This window comes from Orcinus orca, chromosome 9, assembly GCF_937001465.1.
Source record: "Orcinus orca chromosome 9, mOrcOrc1.1, whole genome shotgun sequence".
Lineage (NCBI taxonomy): Eukaryota > Metazoa > Chordata > Mammalia > Artiodactyla > Delphinidae > Orcinus > Orcinus orca.
In genome coordinates this window covers 85,142,785-85,162,636 of record NC_064567.1, presented here as the reverse complement: position 1 = coordinate 85,162,636, position 19,852 = coordinate 85,142,785, and the positions used below count along the sequence as shown (strand labels likewise).

General features: G+C 35.4%; 1 protein-coding gene across 4 annotated transcripts in view; it reads left to right on the top strand.

Moving 5' to 3' along the window:
• Window positions 1–19,615, top strand: part of PTPN12 (protein tyrosine phosphatase non-receptor type 12) — an 86,604-nt gene extending 66,989 nt beyond the window's left edge. For 3 of the 4 annotated variants that reach the window (XM_049714936.1, XM_004263393.4, XM_033439716.2), the window contains 6 exons: window positions 9,165–10,147; window positions 13,769–13,846; window positions 14,737–14,804; window positions 15,746–15,776; window positions 18,101–18,208; window positions 18,753–19,615. In XM_049714936.1, coding sequence (XP_049570893.1) covers window positions 9,165–10,147; window positions 13,769–13,846; window positions 14,737–14,804; window positions 15,746–15,776; window positions 18,101–18,208; window positions 18,753–18,814 — 1,330 coding nt within the window. In that variant the 3' untranslated portion in view covers window positions 18,815–19,615. The remainder of the gene's footprint in view (window positions 1–9,164; window positions 10,148–13,768; window positions 13,847–14,736; window positions 14,805–15,745; window positions 15,777–18,100; window positions 18,209–18,752) is intronic. The other variant, XM_033439714.2, reaches the window with a different exon arrangement.
• The last annotated feature ends 237 nt before the right edge of the window (window positions 19,616–19,852 follow it).

Genomic DNA, 19,852 nt, shown 5'->3' with positions numbered 1-19,852 from the left:
TGTAGAGTCCTAAAGAAACTAATGACCTTAAAGGAAATTAAGAAACATTTTTGCTACACTGATATCTTTTAATTTGGATTTTCAGAGTGAGCCAAGGTAGAGGCCCTCAGAGTGTACGCTAATATTTTTGATTTATATGGTCATCTACCTCCAACTACAAATCGTGGTAGCCTTTTCCTAATTTTGAAGGAAAAAAATGTGTAGAGTGTTCTGAATTTTAAACCTTTCTCATATACCTTTTTAAAAGCTTGGGTCGGGCTTCCCTGGTGGCGCAGTGGTTGAGAGTCCGCCTGCCGAGGCAGGGGACATAGGTTCGTGCTCCGGTCCGGGAAAGATCCCACATGCCGCGGAGAGGCTGGGCCCGTGAGCCATCGCCACTGGGCCTGCGCGTCCGGAGCCTGTGCTCTGTAACGGGAGAGGCCACAACATTGAGAGGCCCGCGTACCGCAAAAAAAAAAAAAAAGTTTGGCTCCTATTTTTCTTCAGTAAATGAAAAAATAATTCTAAAAAGTAGTAAATGAGTATTAACAGAAAAGTGTTCATTCAGCTTATGTCAGGGCTTTATTTCGGGATATGTGCTCAAGTTTTTATATGTGTGTGAGTTTGTATTACATGCTTAGTCCATCTTCTTTCTTATTCATGAAATAGAGGTAAGTGGCAGAATTTTATTGTGTTCCACAAAGAATACTTTGTTAACTGAAAATAAAATCCCAAGAGCATAAGATTGATAAAAACAGTATACTTTATTTTTTCAGTATGGCTTACAGTAAGCAAGTTAATCAGTTGTTTAGAGTACATTGGAGTTTTTGGAGACGGATCTGGAGAGGAAGGCTCATGTTTGTTGTATTAGATGTAGTCAGTCATATGATTCTGGTTTATAAATACTTAAAGAAATCAAATTGTAGATTTTGAATAGCAGATTTCATTTTCTCTTTTCAATATATATGTTGTTAAACTAATAATATTCTCGATATTTTGTCACTAACACCAGCACTCTGGAAGTATACATTGTTAGTTATTTCTATAAACTGTCAACAGATTTACTACAGAGACACAAAAGTATGCCTTAGTAAATTTTTCTTAATTTATAAATATTTCAGAGACAAAAACAATATACTTGATGCTTCTAATGCCTCTCAATTCAAACAAACTTAAGTTGGAATAGGACTGGAGAAAGAAAGTGGTTCTGTTTTAGACATTTTGATATCTAGGCTGGAGGTAAAAAATATACTGAGGACTCTGTATATAGCTGATGTAGAAGACTTGGGCATGAATAAGATCTTTCAGATTCTGGGTACAATATCTCAAAGTACCAAGGAGGGAACCTGGGTAAGCACCAAAATGTGTGAAGAGCAAACTAAAAGAAAGCTGTAAAAAAAAAAGAAATGAACAATCAAGGGATAAAGGAAAACCAGGAAACAGTGGCATTATATAGGCCAAGAACGAGAGTGTTTTATATCTGGCAGAAATGCATGAATATCTATTTACTTCCTTTAAGGACTGGAGAGAATGGGAGAATGAACTGGACTTTTTAAACATCTGTGGCACTTAGAATATCCTGGATAGGTGAGGGTATTTCTGGGATCAAAACAAAGAGCTGAGGTATGCTCAAATAGAGGCATTCGGGAACTCTCATCAAGCACAGGATGTGGTGGGATTCAGGTGACCCAGGGCCCTGGGAAAAAGGCGAGTAGAAACTTGGGTTATGGGAGAAATCCATATACATAAAACAGCTATTATTCTACTTGACTGTTTTTTCTGTTTTTTTTTTTTTTTTAAATAAATTTATTTATTTATTTTTGCCAGCGTTGGGTCTTCGTTGCTGTGTACAGGCTTTTGCAGCGAGCCGGGGCTACTCTTCGTTGCAGTGTGCCGCCTTCTTATTGCGGTGGCTTCTCTTGTTTTGGAGCACGGGCTCTAGGCACATGGGCTTCAGTAGTTGCAGCATGTGGGCTCAGTAGTTGTGGCGCACGGGCTTTAGTTGCTCCGTGGCATGTGGGATCGTCCTGGACCAGGGCTCGAACCCGTGTCCCCTGGCTTGGCAGGCGGATTCTTAACCACTGTATCACCAGGGAAGCCCTTTGTTTCTTCTTTGAAATGTTATTTTCCTTTTGTTGATTTAAAAAAATAATTACATTAAAACCAAATGTATTTCCTTAAAATGACTAATTTATAAGAAAGAGGAGCAAAGTGGTTGAATAATACTAGAAAGTGGTCCTATAGACCAGCCAAATAGGAGAAGAAAAAATTTTAAAAGTGATCCCTTTCAAAATATGAATACCTGGAAATAACTGTAAGTAGAAAGTAGAACCTGAAGTAGAAATGTATTCATTTGCATTAGTGAAAAAAATTAAGTGTTCTTGGTTGGAAAAGTTAACTGTAATTTAGCTTTTTTCAGTGATATTTAAAATATCAGTTGTTTTCAAATTTGATGCACTTCTCATCAAAATACCAAAGGAATCTTCTCTGAACTTCCCAATATAATGTTAAAGTTCACTTGTAAGAATCAAGAGACAAAAATACCAAAGAAAACTTAGGATGAAAGTAGTGATGAGTGAGAACCAACCCTTTAAAAATTATAAAACTATATTTAAAACAATCTGTTAGTGGAACTTCCCTGGTGCTCCAGTGGGTAAGACTCCATGCTCCCAATGCAGGGGGCCTGGGTTTGATTCCTGGCCAGGGAACTAGATCCCACATGCATGCCGCAGCTAAGAGTCCACATGCCTCAACCATGAGCCCACATGCCACAACTAAAAGATCCTGCATGTCGCAACTAAGACCCAGTGCAGCCAAAATAAATAAGCAAATAAATAAAATGCATTATAAACATAAAAATAATCTGTTAGTGGTATAAGAATATACCAGTTGCGACTTCCTTGGAAGTCCAGTGGTTAAGACTCCACACTCCCAGTGCAGGGGGCATGAGTTCAATCCCTGATCAGGGACCTACAATCCTGCATGCTGCATGTAGTGGCCAAAAAAAAAAAAAAAGCGTGCATATATGTGTGTGTGTGTATATATATATACACACACACATACATACATACCAGTTAGTTGATGGACTTGAATAAGCAACTAGGAAATATATATCGTGTTATGAATTAATTTAACATATATTAAACAAGGAAAAAGAAATAAAAAGTCAAATCATTGAAACATACAATATAGTTTAATGTTTGACAGACTTGTAGAGGGGGATATAATAGAAGGGATAAAGGAAATCACAAAGGACAAGATTGATTTATTTGACTACTGAAAGTTTAAAGTTCTAATTGAATTATCCAAATTGGCATTTTTTTAAGATAAATGAGGGTAGATTTTGGCAAAACACACTGCTATGCATGCTTACTGTACTTCTCTAATTTCCTATGCTCTCTGTGTTTTATTTCTTTTCTAATTCTTATTTTGTTCCTTTTCACTGTTTAGAAATACCTTTAATCTCAGATGTATTTTTAAAATTATTGATAGATATTAGAATACATAATAAAACCAAGAAATAAAGGTTAAACACAAGTGGATCATCTTCCTCAACTCCAAAGTGTAAGGTGTTTAGGAGATACCATTTGGTGAAAATTAATAATTAGCATTGATACAGTGTCTATTATATATGTTTTCTCATCTTTTTTAGATCACATGTATTTATTCATTCTGTAGTCAATGATATGTCAAAGTGATAAGTGATATAGTGAACCCAGTGATTTTTACAGTAATCTTGATCACATGGATGTTAATATAGCTAGTTCTCAAAGGTGTTGACCTGCATAGACTAGCAGAGTTCAACTAAGAACACACATCTGTTACCTTCTAGTCCAATACTCTTCATTATATAGTATTAACTCTCTAGAAGAAAGGGTAGTAGTGAAGGTTTTTTGTTTTTAGAATGTTATGTTCTAATATTTTGGTTGTCATTTCCTTCACCTCTATAATCTTTCCATCTCATATTGAATCCAGCCTAATTTATTATAGGGAAAATAATTTTCTGAGTTTCTATAAAACATCAATTTGAAACAAAAGTTATAGAGTTACTCATTTTAAGACTTTGTCACACCAATTAAATGTAATATTTCTATATTATAAAGACCAAACTTCTTACCGTGAAATTCTGGGCCTTCACAGTATGTCTCCAACTTACCTTTTTAGCCTTATTTTACTCCTTTGGGACCCAAACTGTTGTGTTCATTGTTCTGTCTTCTGGTACTGGTGTAATACCTAGCAAGTGGTAGGTCCTGAATGTTTTGTTTTGTTTTTGAGAAGTAAAAAGTGCATTCCTCAGCACAGATGAAATTAAGAACAATATTTACAATAAGAATGATGCAAGTCATTATCATCAGTGGAATTTTTTTCCATCAGAATACCTCGTGAAAATATTAATGCTGAATACCATAGTGGAAAGTCAGTATGTAACATATATTTCTTTGTGATGGGGCTTATAATTTTTGTGCATATTGAAAGTACTATAAAAGTGTATTTATTAAGCCTTATTTCAACAAGCGTTAGATTAAGGAAGGATAAGGGGAAAGTCTGTTAGTGTAATTATCAGTTAAATTTGAGTAACAAAAAGAACCACAAAGGGATACAAGGAAACTTTTGGAGGTGATGGATATGTTTATTACCTTCAGTGTGGTGATAGTATCATGGATGTATAGGGCTGGCCAAAAGGTTCGTTTGGTTTTTTCCATAAGATGGTTCTAGGAGCACTTAGTTATCTTTAACTTCATTCGAAACAATTTTGTTAGACTGTATTGTGACAGCTGTCATATCAGTGTGCATTTAAAAAAGACTTATCAAAATTGGTGAATTTTTGTGTAGCCATTTTAATATTGAAGATGGAAGAAAAAAAGCAACATTTTTGGCATATTATGCTTTATTATTTCAAGAAAGGTAAAAACGCAACTGAAATGCAAAAAAAGATTTGTGCAGTATATGGAGAAGGTGCTGTGACTGATTGAATGTTTCAAAAGTGGTTTGCGAAGTTTTGTGCTGGAGATTTCTCGCTGGACGATGCTCCACGGTCAGGTAGACCAGTTGAAGTTGATAGCGATCAAATTGAGACATTAATTGAGAACATTCAATGTTAATACCACGTGGGAGATAGCCGACATACTCAAAATATCCAAATCAAGCGCTGAAAATCATTTGCACTAGCTTGGTTGTGTGACTCGCTTTGATGTTTGGGTTCCATATAAGTTAAGTGAGAAAAACCTTCTTGACCATATTTCTGCCTGTGATTCTCTAACAAAAATGTTCCATTTTAAAAACAAATCGCGATAGGCGATGAAAAGTGGATACTGTACATGTGGAACGGAAGAGATCGTGGGGCAAGCGAAATGAACCGCCACCAACCATACCAAAGGCTGCTCTTTATCCAAAGAAGGTGATGTTGTGTATGTGGTGGGATTGGATGTTGTGTATGTGGAGTACTCTATTATGAGCTCCTTCCGGAAAACCAAACAATTAATTCCAACAAGTACTGCTCCCAATTAAGCCAACTGAAAGCAGCACTTGGCAAAAAGCGTCCAGAACTAGTCAACAGAAAATGCATAATCTCCCATCAGGATAACACAAGACCGCATGTTTCTTTGATGACCAGGCAAAAACTGTTACAGCTCGGCTGGGAAGTTCTGATTCATCCATCGTATTCACCAGACATTGCACCTTGGGATTTCCATTTATTTCAGTCTTTACAAAATTCTCTTAATGGAAAAAAAATTCAATTCCCTGGAAGACTGTAAAAGGCACCTGGAACAGTTCTTTGCTCAAAAAATGAAAAGTTTTTGGAAGACGGAATTATAAAATTGCCTGAAAAATGGCAAAAGGTAGTGGAACAAAAGAGTGAATACGTTGTTCAATAAAGTTCTTGGTAAAAATGAAAAATGTGTCTTTTATTTTTACTTGGAAAGCAAAAGCACTTTTTGGCCAACCCAATATATGCATATGTCCAAACTCATCAAATTGTATACATTAAATATGTTCAGGGACTTCCGTGGTGGTCCAGTGGTTAAGAATCCACCTTCCAGCGCAGGGGATGCAGGTTCAATCCCTGGTCAGGGAACTAAGATCCCACATGCTGCGGGACAACTAAGACCTAACGCTGCAACTACTGAGCCTGCACGCCACAACTAGAGAGCCCGCATGCTGCAACTACAGAGCCCACGTGCTCTGCAGCCTGTGCGCCACAAATAGAAGCCCACGTGCCACAACTAGAGAGAAGTCTGCACGCACCGCCACGAAAGATCCTGCATGCCACAACTAAGACCCAACGCAGCCATAAATATATATATATATATATTTTTTAAAAAGTATATTCAGAGTTTCCCTGGTGGCACAGTGGTTAAGAATGTGCCTGCCAATGCAGGGGACACGGGTTTGAGCCCTGGTCCGGGAAGATCCCACATGTCACGGAGCAACTAAGCCCATGCAACACAACTACTGAGCCTGCGCTCTAGAGCCCGCGAGCCACAACTACTGAAGCCTGTGTGCCTAGAGCCCGTGCTCTGCAACAAGAGAAGCTACCGCAATGAGGAGCCCACACACCGCAATGAAGAGTAGGCCCTGATCACCGCAACCACTCTTGTGAGAGAAAGCCCACGCGCAGCAACGAAGACCCAACACGGCCAAAAATAAATAAATAAATAAAATAAATTAGAAAAAATGTATGTTCAGGTTTTTGTATATCAACTGTACCTCACTTAAAGCTATTTTTAAAATGTGAGTAGCTAATAATTTCTTTACTATGTACATATCAACATCACATAAGGCTACTGCTTCTAAAAACATTTACAGGATTGTTGGTTAAATAGGCAGTTTAAGCACGTTTAACTCTGGTCCCTCCCTAAACTTCCTAAAATTATAGTGGAGGAACATAAAAATATATAAAGATTAAAAACCAAAAAACTGAAGAGAAGGTGGTAGTAAATGAGATTTTGACAGTATTTTGGGAAGTGGAAAACACACTGACCAATGTGAAAAGGGACTTAGAACAGAGAAAGCTAAAACTTGCTTTCCTGTAGGTGAGGGAAGCCAATAAGAATCAAGATGATTATCTTCAAAGAACCCCCAGAAAGTCCCAGAAATTGGAGGTCCCCCTTAAGCCTGGTGTGTAGGATGGGACTGAAAACAAGAAGAGTACTTGAATGTCTCTATAAAGAGTGTTTAGAACCCCAGATTCCTTCCATCAAATTGAGCAGACAGATGACAGCTTTGCGCACACCTGGGAACAGAGTAGGGAGGGATTTACTCTGGCGTGGTTGAACCTGGAAGTCTCTGGGTTCAGTATATCAGGTCCAACTGATGGTGGGGTTGTTAGTTCCTTGCTGAAAGCAGGAATCTGCATGCTGAATAGTGAGATTGCTCCCACCCCTTATTTGGCTCCCAGAATACTGATAGCCACTTCTGGTGGGAGACAGAACCCCTCTCTTGAAAAACTAACCAGCCCAAGAGAGGAAATCGATAGTTACTGATGGTTGTGGCCCACCAATGACATTGCAAGGACTGTATTCAGTCACCAAGCAGTAAGACGGCCACTAAGCCACAAGCCCTCCCCCTTACATTTACACACACATTTCCCAGTCATTTAAAATATTCCATTCTCTCAAAATGAACAGAACCAGGAATTATCAGACACTTGACAAAGCCTCTAACGTGAAAGACATAATCCAAATAAGCAGGAAAAAATGGATGGAATGGAGACAACACAGAATAGAAAAAAGATGGGGGGGTGGCAAATGTCTGTTTTCTCAGTAATTAGGAAATATTGCAACCATGAAATAAGAAACAGGTCATAATAAATAAGAAGCTCTTGGAAATTAAAAATATAATAGCATAAATTTTAAAAATTAAAATTTAATTTTAATTAAAGAAGGCTAGAAGACAGTCAAGGAAATCTCCCAAGAAAATGAACAAATAGAGAAAATAGGAGAGAGAAGATAAAGAAATTAGAGAATCAAACCAAGAGGTATGTCATATAATCATAGTAATAATAATAATTATAACTAAAACTAATCATAGTCTGGAAGGAGACTGGAAGAGAAGAAATTATGAAAGAAGCTTCTAGTAGTAACATGAATTTTTGCACAGAAAGTTCTCGATATAATGGATTAAAAATTGTAATACAATGGATTAAAAAAAGTTACACCATGAGATTGTAGAACGTGAAGAATTAAAAAAAAAACTAAAAGCTCAAAAGAGAGAGAAAAAACAGCTCACATTCAAAGGAACAGGAATCACAATTATAAAATTCTTAAGGAAAGTTATTTCTAGTCTAGAATAATACACCTTTTCCAAAAGTCAGTAACCTTGAAAATATAATAATTATGTAGGCCTCAGGAAATTTGTTTCCTATGTATAGTTCTTAAGAGGCAATTGGAGGGTATAACCCACTAAATTGAGCAAGTGTAGCTAGAAAAACGTAGATAGGACCTGGGAAACGGGAGAGTGTAACACAAGAGAGAGTGTCGGCTCTGTGGTAGCCTCGGGGGCCAGGGGTCCACACTGGAGCGCGAGGCTCAAGGTTTCTAAGACGGATGTCTGTGATATTGATAGTTACCTGATATGCTTGACCAATTGAGAGGAGGTGTACAAATCTGCAGGAAAGTTTGAAGAAGGGCTGAATTACTGATGGTACATAGGAAACCCAAGACAATTATTAGGGAAAAAATAAGAGTTATATAAGAAAAAATAGGAAATCATGCTGTCATTGGTATGAATAATAACTGTAGTCATAAGATTGAACTAACCAAAAATTAGCAGTATTAGGAAGATGGAGAAGACATTTACATAGTAGGAAGACAGTAGAGTATGTGTGAAATAGAAAGATCAAGTAATAACGTTTATGCATTCTGAAATATTTTGAAATATGGAGGCAAATCTTCGAAGTAGCTGTTTTTAAAAAGTTGAAACTTGATGTGTCAGGGTAAATGGAGGGCTGTGGGAGGGGACTGCTGGTTTTTTATTAAAATTCTTGTGTTATTTGACTTTTTTAAACAATGTACATACATTACTACCTTGTTAAACATTAACTTAGTTTGGCAAATTTTAATTCATAACCACAGACTCTACTGACTTTTACTTTAAAGAGGCTTAGCTACATAACTGTTACCTATAAACTTATTTTTTAAAAGGATGAACATTCTTTTAATACCCTTTTTTTAAATATTTTCCAGTTGCCTTGTAGAAGGGGATGCTAAGGAAGAAATACTGCAGCCTCCAGAACCTCACCCAGTGCCACCCATCTTGACACCTTCTCCCCCTTCAGCTTTTCCAACAGTCACTACTGTGTGGCAGGACAATGACAGATACCATCCAAAGCCAGTGTTGCACGTGGTTTCATCAGAACAACATTCAACAGACCTCAACAGAAACTATAATAAATCAACAGAACTTACAGGGAAAAATGAATCAACTGTTGAACAAATAGATAAAAAATTGGAGCGAAATTTAAGTTTTGAGATTAAGAAGGTCCCTCTTCAAGAAGGACCAAAAAGTTTTGAAGGGAACACACTCTTGAATAGGGGACATGCAATTAAAATTAAATCGGCTTCGGCTTCACCATGTACAATTGATAAAGTCTTTAAATCACAGGAACTGAATTCAAGAGATCTAAAAATTGATGGTATTTCCCAGAATTCCTGTGTGGACTGCAATGCAACACAGTCAAATAAAGCTCCAGTTATCCTACCAGAAGAATCACAGAAGAATTCAGACACACCTCCAAGGCCAGACCGCTTACCTCTTGATGAGAAAGGACATGCACCATGGTCATTTCATGGACCTGAGAATACTCTACCCATGCCTGATTCCTCTGAAGGCAAATCCTCAGATACCCACTGTCAAACAATGAAAACTGGGAGTTCAACACCAAGCCCCACGACACAACTTGCAACCCATGATCTCACAGATCATCACAACAGTTCCCCTCTATTCAGAGCACCCCTCAGTTTTACTAATCCTCTTCACTCTGATGACTCGGACTCTGATGAAAGGAACTCTGATGGTGCTGTGACCAAGAATAAAACCAGTATTTCAACAGCAAGTGCCACTGTTTCTGCTGCCGCTAGTACTGAAAGCATTTCTACAAGGAAAGTATTGTCAATGTCCATTGCTAGACATGATATAGCAGGAACAATACATTCAGGTGCTGAAAAAGGTAATGATAATAGTATCTTAACACTTAAATATTTTTACTATGTGCCAGTCACTGTTCTAAGCAGCTTAGCTATATTAATTCATTATGTTTTATTCCACACTTTACTCCAGAACCTACGCAAAATTTCATTATTTTTGATACTAATTTTTTTTTTAAGTAAGCCCTTTATTTATTGTTACCTTAGTTTGATCACATTGCATTATTGGACTTTTTGTTTCCAAAATATTTAAATTGTTGTAACTGAAAATTTTCTCTTCTTATATCTTACAACTCTTAGTATTTATATGGGTCAAAATTTTATATAACTGAATAATTAGAAATAATTTAGGGATTACTTAAAGTGACAGTGACACAAATATTGTAGAATGGCTTGATTGTCCATTTAATTTTGCCCATGTATATTACAGATATCTATTTTGTTATCTTTTTATGATCTTTTAACTACAAAATACCTTTTTAAAATTTTAAACCTCCTCACAAATGCTTGCAAAATGGCTCCTTTCAATAATGAGTTTATTAACCAAGGAACAATATTGCAGCTGCTCAGCAGAATATAGGAAGTTTAATTCAGTCAGTAGAAAGTGGGATATTTCCATGTCTAGTCATCAGTGCTACTACTGTTTAATTAATGACTCTCTTCTTTAAGCAGTCTAAGCATTTCAAGATAACGTATCCCCTAAGTTCCCAAGATGTATTATTGGGTCTTGAAACTCCTCTTTAATCTGCTAAAAATTACCACGGTGCCGTCTTAAACAGACCATGAAAAAAAAAAAAAAAAAAAGACCATGAAGTTGACAGCAAATATATAAACACAAAAGCTGTTCATTGATAGGTTGACTATCAGTGGTCTTTTACTTGTCGGTGAACTTTGATAGCGACACACATAGACTGGTATTTATAATGTGCAGTCAAATAAGTACTGTGAACTTGAAAGATGACTTTTTCTAATTCTCACCCAGTAAGTACCACCCATACTGTGGTGCCTCTATTTTCCTCAACTCACACATACTTTTTTTTTTTTTTTTATCTTGGGGATGTATCTGGTAGAGTAAATGAGAGTCTAAGCTAGTTTTTTAAATTTACAGGATTTTCTGTGTTCTTGATTCTTTTGTGGTTTATTTGAAGGATCTTCAGAAGATAATGGTTGCCACAATAAATACTACTTTACCAGTTTGGCATAATTTAAAATTGTTAATATATTTTTTTCTCTCGACTTCAGAGTTTGAAAAATAACTGCTAAGTTGTAACTACACAAGAAAACATGTAGATAAGAAATTGTCGTTTTGGGTTTTTTTTTTTTTTTTTAGCATATCAGGCATTTGTTTTGTACCTAGGAAATAAATTTTTTTAAACCATTACTAGAAATAGAGTTTGGTGAGGGCAGGAAGGATGCATGATATAACATGCTCATTAAAAGTTACTGCCATATGACCAGTGTTTTAGTGATAACAGAAAGAGTTCCTTTAGAATACAACATACTGTACAGAATAGTTGAAAGCACTCTTCTGTATACCAGCTCACTTCCTTTCTCTCCATTTTATTTGTATTTCAAAGCAAAGATAGCTGTAAATGTGATTTCTGGTTTCTTTTCACCCTACCTTAACTATGCTAAATGAGTTTGGTATTAACAGAAGATTTTCCTGTGTAAGTATTCTGTGTTGCAGCATAACTACAAGCAGTCCTATTTTTAATGTTAGTAATTATTTACCTTGTAGATGAACCTTTGGCTCAAGGATTAGATTATTGTTTGCTTGTTTGTTTTAAAATTTGCTATGGAATAATTTTGTTTTGATACCTAAAACAACCTTTTGCATAAGTTACTGCCTAAAAAAAACTCCTGGCTATCATTCTGATTTTAATATTGACTCAGGCCTCCTGAAAGATTTCTCAAACATGGCTACACTAGGCTCCCATAAAGTGTATGATTTACAAAAGCCTACGAAAAATGTGCAGCCTCTGGTTGGATAACCTCTGAAACACAAATTTATAACACAGAAAAGGCAATCCAGAGATCCAGGGAGAAACATGCAGTTGAGAAGCCAAGGCCACAGTTAGAAAATAAAGTCTTTTAAGAGCGAGGACTGTTAAAACAGAAGAGGTATAGAGTTTCCGAAAGATACTTGATACTTGATGTAAACAAGCCATACTGTCCTTCCTGATTTGTTCACGTAATTGTGAAATGGCACCACAGTGTCAAGATTATGCATCCCTTCCTTTCAACAGCCATCTCTTCACTGTGAGCTCTTAGTAACAAAAGAGCAAGGGGAAATATGATTGCTTAGACTGTTACTACCAGACAGGTTAGATAGTTCTTTAGTAGCTTAACTTTATATACAAGAGAGTTCCAGTACTCATGTTTTATATATATGTGTGTGTGTGTGTGTGTGTGTGTGTATGTGTGTGTATACAGATTTTTATATATACACACACACACATATATATAAAGTATTGGACTGGAACTCTTCTCTCAGCAGGATCCAGGGGCTGTATTTTCTTGTGTCTTCAGCTAAACAATTGTAGGAGGAACCAGAGCAGTCATACCTGGCTCATGCATGTTGAAAATTGAAAAGGCTTTTCTTGATTTTCACTCTCTTTTTAATGCATAGCCTATCAAATGTGGTAAAATAGCCAAGTATCATGGCACAGTTGTTCACATTTTTAAGAAAACAGTTGTCAAGGGCCAGACAATATAGGATCCTCACAGCTTCCTTTCTTTGCCCCATCTTTTCTAACCTGAGAGTCCACACACAGAACTGTATCCTCATATTTTCTTTTTCTACCTCCAGTGAAACCTCAAAGGATCTAATACTCTCATTTCACCTAATGCCATAATGAGGCTAACTGACAAGGCTTACTTAATGCATTATCTTTTCCAAGAGCTAATTTTGTTTTTACTGGTGAAAAGCTTTTATATGGCTTCAGTCAGTATTCTCAAAGAATGGTCATATGCCACTGTTCACAAGATTTTAGGCAATAAATAAATGAACATCCAAAAATTTTAATGGTTATATTTTTGTATATTAGGAAAATAACTAACACTTTTAATCTGCTATTTTAGTCATTACTATTTAAAACATGACTGAAGTACATAGTTAAGTTTAAAATGAGTGGGATTTAAAAAAATAGGACATATGGTCCACAGTACGGCAAAACTCGTAAAAGGAGTTTAGCAATTGATCACAGTTTGGGAAGCACTGATTTAAGTCAAATGACTGAAGCTTTCCTTTGTGGACCCAAAGCATTATCAGCAAACCCAGTAGAGAAGGCACTCGCCTGCTGGCTTCTCTGCTGAAGATGCCTTCAGACTCAGAGGACAGTGTGATTAATACCTACACGGTGTCAGGAACGTCATGGGAGAGTCATTTTCTCTGTGCAACAGTGATGGAGTTCAGTCTTTGCTCAATAAGCTTTATAATTGTTTTTGATAACAAGTCAAGTGATAAGGATATCTTGTTTATTTTTGCATTTTTAAAAACTGGTTCTCCTAGATACTTGTGGCAGTGATTTATAAGAATGTCAAGAAAGCTGTCTTATTTTGTTTAGATAACAAGTTCACTTTTAAATGAGTTAACATTTTTTAACAAGTTCATAATTTGTCTAAATTTTATGTATTTGTTATAGATGTTGATGTTAGTGAAGATTCGCCTCCTCCCCTACCTGAAAGAACTCCTGAGTCTTTTGTATTGGCCAGTGAACACAGTGAGTATATCTTCTGATTTTACATATTTCATGCTTTAATAATAAGCTCTGTAAAACATGGCTGATGTCAGTCTGTTGCTGTTGAGCTACACAATTAAATTCAAAAACAGGTTTGAATTTATACTGACAAATGTTTTTAATTCCTTGTATGAAAAATACTTATAATGGTATTTTTTATTTGCTAAGACTGCTAATAAAATGGCTGCATTTATATCAAACACTATAATCCAGTTAAATGCAACTATAACTGTATACAGTTTATTGTCTTTTCATTCATTAAAAATGGCATTTACTTATGAAAAGATATTAACTGCTTCACTTGGTACCAGTGTAGGTAAGTAAACATTTAAATTCTGTTGTAGGCAGGCATCACTCAGTTGACGTTAACTGAGCACCCTTAAGGCCACAAGAGTATCAGTGAGGGAGAAAGTGATATTTCAGAGTATTGATAATATATTCCTCCTCCTTCCCATCCTGAAAAAGAGTATAGAAACAGCTTTAATATATTTACGGTGTCTTGTGCTCAGTGGAGGTGCACACTACTAGTCTTATCTGAGCTGCATTTTACAAATATTTTATTCATTTTAACTGATTTTAAGAATGTTAAAAACAGTGAAGCCGTATACTCCACTAATATTAAATACATAAGTCTATGTCTGTCACACCTGTAGATTACAATGCACTTGTAATAAACTCTGATAACTCAGTTCTTTAAATTTTAAGGAAGAAAGCGAAGCTTAAAGGGATATTCTTCAATTAATAGAAGCTAGAAATTTTTTAGTGGAAGTGATAGTTTCTAAAAATCTACAGTATTTTGTATATTACCTTAAAGCAAGAAATTTTCATAATTAAAGATGTTAATTTTAATTGTAAGATTTCATTTTTCTCAGATACACCTGTAAGATCTGAGTGGAGTGAACTTCAAAATCAGGAACAGTGTGAACAAAGAAAACCTGAAGTGAGTCCTTTTGGGATTGGAACAGCTATAGCTCAATATTTTTGTTCTTTTGTTTTACTAATTTATCTTACAGTTGTTTGTTATAATAACTTACCTTAAGGCTATTAAATATAATTTTTGATAATTATTTCTTACGCTATGAGTTCAGATGAAAAGTGTATAAAATGTGAGATCTAAAATTTTTTTAAAGAGCATTATGATCTACATATGACCATCACTTCAGAGTATTATTTTCCCAAGCTGCTTTTGAAATTTGTAAATTATGCCTTGTTTCAAATCATTTTGGAGGTATGAATAGAACAGGAGTTACTATTTTCAGGGTCCCAGTACTTTCCTAGATTTTGTTCTTTCCATTATAGAACCAGGTATATTGTCTCTCCCTTTAGTTTTTCTGGTCACATGAGACTTCCTTTCACATTCAGGAAATGTTTTGGTAGCTAAATATTTTAGCCACTGGAAATGCTATTTTTCATCAACATTAATATTTTTCGTATTTCTCTCACATTTGAATATCTGAAATTGGGGTATATCTTAAAATTGACTAAAAAAGCATTGTGATATACTTTAATTGGTAGATAAAGTATTGGTAACCTAATAATGATTCTATGTCTTACAATCAGTGATATCATAATTTGATGAATACAGTAGAGGGCTGGCAAAATGCAGTTGTGTGTATGTTCTCGTAATGTAGTAACTTCTGCATTTTCAGTTTTCATCCAGAAGGAAAAGGAATTCCCCTATCCTTTTACTCCCAGTATAAAACACCACAACATTAAACATTTTTAACCCTAATTGAAAACACCATTGTTTTCTTTTCCTTTGACATGAGAATCTTGATAGATCTTGATTTATTGGGATATATACTTATAACAGACCAAATTTTCTATAATTTGTACATGAAAGGGATGTACTGTAATAGCTATTGAATGTCTTCCTTATAGGGCTTGATAACCTCTGGAAGTGAAACATGTGGTAAGTTGGACTGTGTTCCTTTTTGCTATAGATTATATAGATTAATTTCCATAAGATAGCATGTCTCATGGTGTATGCTATTTATTTGTGAAATTTATTTCAGTATGTGGAAATATGTAGGACAGCTCTTCTAGAACCTGAATTATGTAGTATAATTCTTTTAAATTCGTTATTATACCAGATATTATTATTGGTCAGGAGGATAACAGCATTTATTATCAGTAGTTAACAGGCTGATGGGAAGGAAATTATTTTAAAAATATTTTCCTGTATTTTATTTCTGTTGTTTATAAAAACACTTAGAATCTAGATCTGACAATGATTTGAATAAATGCGCCAAATTAACCTAGATGATTGAATTGGGGGCCTAAAAATCAATTGTTTTGGAAATCTTCCTTTTAGGACTTTTACATTTGTGAAGGCTAGTAAGATTATGTTAGCTCAATGCAGTGTTATAATGCCAAGTTAGAAAATTTTTCTACTACATTACTTTTATGATCATAGTAAAATAGATCAAGTTATTGTTAATTCTTATAAATCAGAAACTATGTAAGCAGCTCATCAAACATCCTAGCTTATACAGTTCCCTCAATTTATCTATCACCTCTGCCCTTACCCTCCATTCTGCTTCAGCTGCTCTCTTCCTGGATCTTTGCCTAATGGGGCTCCATTCCATCTCATAAACTCTTTATTATTCTCTGTTTACTTTTCTACAGCAACATATTATAAGGAAAAGAGCAGAAGCTTTAGCGTCAAGCCCACCTGGATTGGAGTCCCATTTTTGCCATTTTACTTACTATTTGGGTTTGGGCAAGTTACCTCATCTTTCCAGGCTTCAGTTTTCTTCTCTGTGAAATGCAGATAATGGTAGTAACCTACCCTAGAGGATTGTTGCGAAGATTTAATTAAATTAAATCATATATGGAGAGTATTAGACAGTGCCCGGCACATGGTAGGCACTGAAATGGTAGCAATGCTGTTATTATTATCTATGTTATATGACTACTGCTGCTATGGCTAGATCCCTGGGTCTTTTATTTTCTTAGTATCTGTTAACTCCTTTCTGGTATCTCTTCCTTCTCTATTCAATCTAGATTCCATCACTCTAGTCACACTCACAGTTATCCTTAACTTTCTTGCCCCTAATTCCCATACCATTTTGCTTTATCCCTCGGGATTACTGAATACTGCTGAGGAACTTGGCTGTTTTACAGGTTGAGCATACAGTTCTAGGACTGATCCACAGTTGAGCCCTCAGCGTTGCTTGGTTATCTTACATGCTCTGCTTTATACCCTTTTTATTTCCCCTGAATTTTCCAAATCTTTATTTTCTTCATGAATCCCACTAACTCTTACTCAGTAGTAGACCCTTTACTTCATTGAGAAAATTGCGGCTTTTAGCCTAAATCATCATTTCCTTATAGAAGCCAACGCTGAATCTCCGCCACTAGTTTCGTCTACATGCCTCTCCTTTCTGTCCCCGTTTATTATAAACCTTATCACACTACTATAAGTAATGTACTTGTCTGTCTCTCCTACTAGACCAGGGGTTAGCAAACTGTATCCCACAGGCCTAATCCTGCCCGTGGCTTGTTTTCTTATTCTGCCCTTGAGCTGAATGAATTCTTTTTACATTTTAAAGAGTTGTTTAAAATTAAAAACAAAGAAACAAAAATCAATGAAGAATGTGCGACAGAGACCGTATGTGGCTTGCAAAGCCTAAAATATTCTCTAGCCCTTTATAGAAAACGTTTGCCGACCCCTGTCTAGACTATAAGCACCCGAGGACAAGGATTGTCTATTATTTGACTTGTATTCCAAGTTTCCAGAAAAGTTCCTTACAGGGGGTGTAGGGGACGTGATGAAGGTGGTGAAAGAATGCCTGAATCATAGTAGTTGATTTCTTTTGTTACTAATCGTATGCCTTGGCAGTTAAATAAGTAAACTAACTAAAATTTAAGCAATGCTAAATCTTAAAAGAATTACTACTTTTAAGCACAAATATTAAGTCCATTAATAAACTATGAACTTGTTTGCCATTGATTTCCATATAAAGGCATTTCAGTTGCAGTTAAAGTAGGAGCATGAGGAGAATCGTCACAGCAGAAGTACTTGCTGCAGGTTTCTAGGTGCCTGCAAGAACACCTAATATAATTTCCTGTGTTCATTACCCTTGCATTTATATTTATCTGGGCCTCTAAAATTATGCTCAAAAAAAAACTTGCTCTTGTAACTAACTGCCCACATTAAAACAATTAGAGGATTCTTCTACCTATGATGCTAAACATGATTATGACTAACAATGGCTTTGATTTGCATTTTAGACCATCCAGCACGAGGTATTCATACAGAGACTTGTACAGAATGTCCAACTAATTTCAGTAACAAGAAAGATCAAATATCAGAAAGTCCAACAGAAGCCACAGAGATTGGTAATTTATTAGATGATTTTAAAACTGTAATTGTGTAGTTAATGCTGGCAAGAATGAAAAAAAGTTATTTGCCATCATTCCAGAATTTCCTTAAGGCAAAGTTTATCTTTGTGCTATGATTTATTCAGGCCCTTAAATGGCACTTGCCAAGAATAAAACATGTACCGTCAAAGTTGCTTGGAATTAATTATGAAACAAATGAACTAATTTATTCTGTTTCATACTGAGGTTAAAAACTAAAATATAAAAAACTGCAGTATGTAAACAAATCTTTCTTTTGAGTCGGAAAGACTAAAATATCTTAGCTGTTTTTCTTACATTTTGATAGAATTGATTTTATTTTTATAAAAGAAGCAATTATTTTCAACTACCCAGAACAAATTAAGAATTGGTTTGTGTTTGTAGAGATTTGTTTAGTTTTAAGTTCTAAATTTCCATATGGAAATTTATTTGTTCCATAAAATAAGAATGTCTACAGACATGAGCTTAATAGTTTAAAAATATTTCTGAACACTAGAGAATTATTGTGGTATTTTGATTATAGGTTTTGGTAATCGCTGTGGAAAACCCAAAGGACCAAGAGATCCACCTTCAGAATGGACATGATTCAGGGAACTAAAAGACACTTTAAATTATACTGGAAAATTCAAGTGCCACTGAAAGCCAGATTTATAGTATTCCATCTTAAAAATGTGGGACTAACAGCAGTGTAGATTGTTACCTTAGTGTTTTTTGCTGGGACCATCTACCTGCCTTATATTACACTTAGGAAAAAGTATTACATATGGTTTATTTTGTAACTTCAAGTATTATTGCCTTAATGTCTCTTAACCCTGTTACACGCTGCTTGTAGACATGTTAATATAGTAATACTTTTATGATAAATTGAGTTTAAGGACTACTCTTTTGCTAATGTTTTATCATGTATGCATTATTTTGTATATGTACAGGGCAAGTAGGTATATAATTTGATAAAGTTACAGTCATAAAATATTATTAACAGAAGATGTAAGAAATTTCTGCATGGTCTAAATCTTTGTGTACCTTATTTGTAAATTATTTGCCCTGAAGTTTTAGAAAATAGTTTCAGAATTTTAAAATTGCTGGAGTCATGCAGCCAGCATTACAGGTTATCAGAGATCAAAGATTGTAATAATAATACATTTTGTAAATTGTAAGCAAAAAGTTATTTTTATATTATAAACTGTCTAATTGTCCATCCTAATTGTCCTTGTTTTCATTTAGTCATGGAGATTCAGTAAGTGCCTTGGAACAATATTGAATTCTCTTAGCTCGTGTGTGTTACTTTAATATTTGAACTCAACTGGGATTAGAAGACTATCAAAATATATGTATGTTTCAGGATATTTGACCTGCCATTAAAAAGACAAAAACAATTTTACAGTGCCTACTTGTTTTGGTTTTTCATTCCTCTTTTGTGGGAAATTAGACTTAATATCCACCTTCCTCCCAGCTGAGTCTTATCTTTAAGTCATGAGTGTGAATGGGGTTTAATTTCTTAATTATAGAATAGGGAGCACCTTCTGCAGAAACATGGCTTTGCAGTTCTAAATACTTATCCTGGAGTCAGCCCTAGGCATCCTTCTTAGCCTTCTCATTGTTGCCTACTGGGATGCCAGGAAA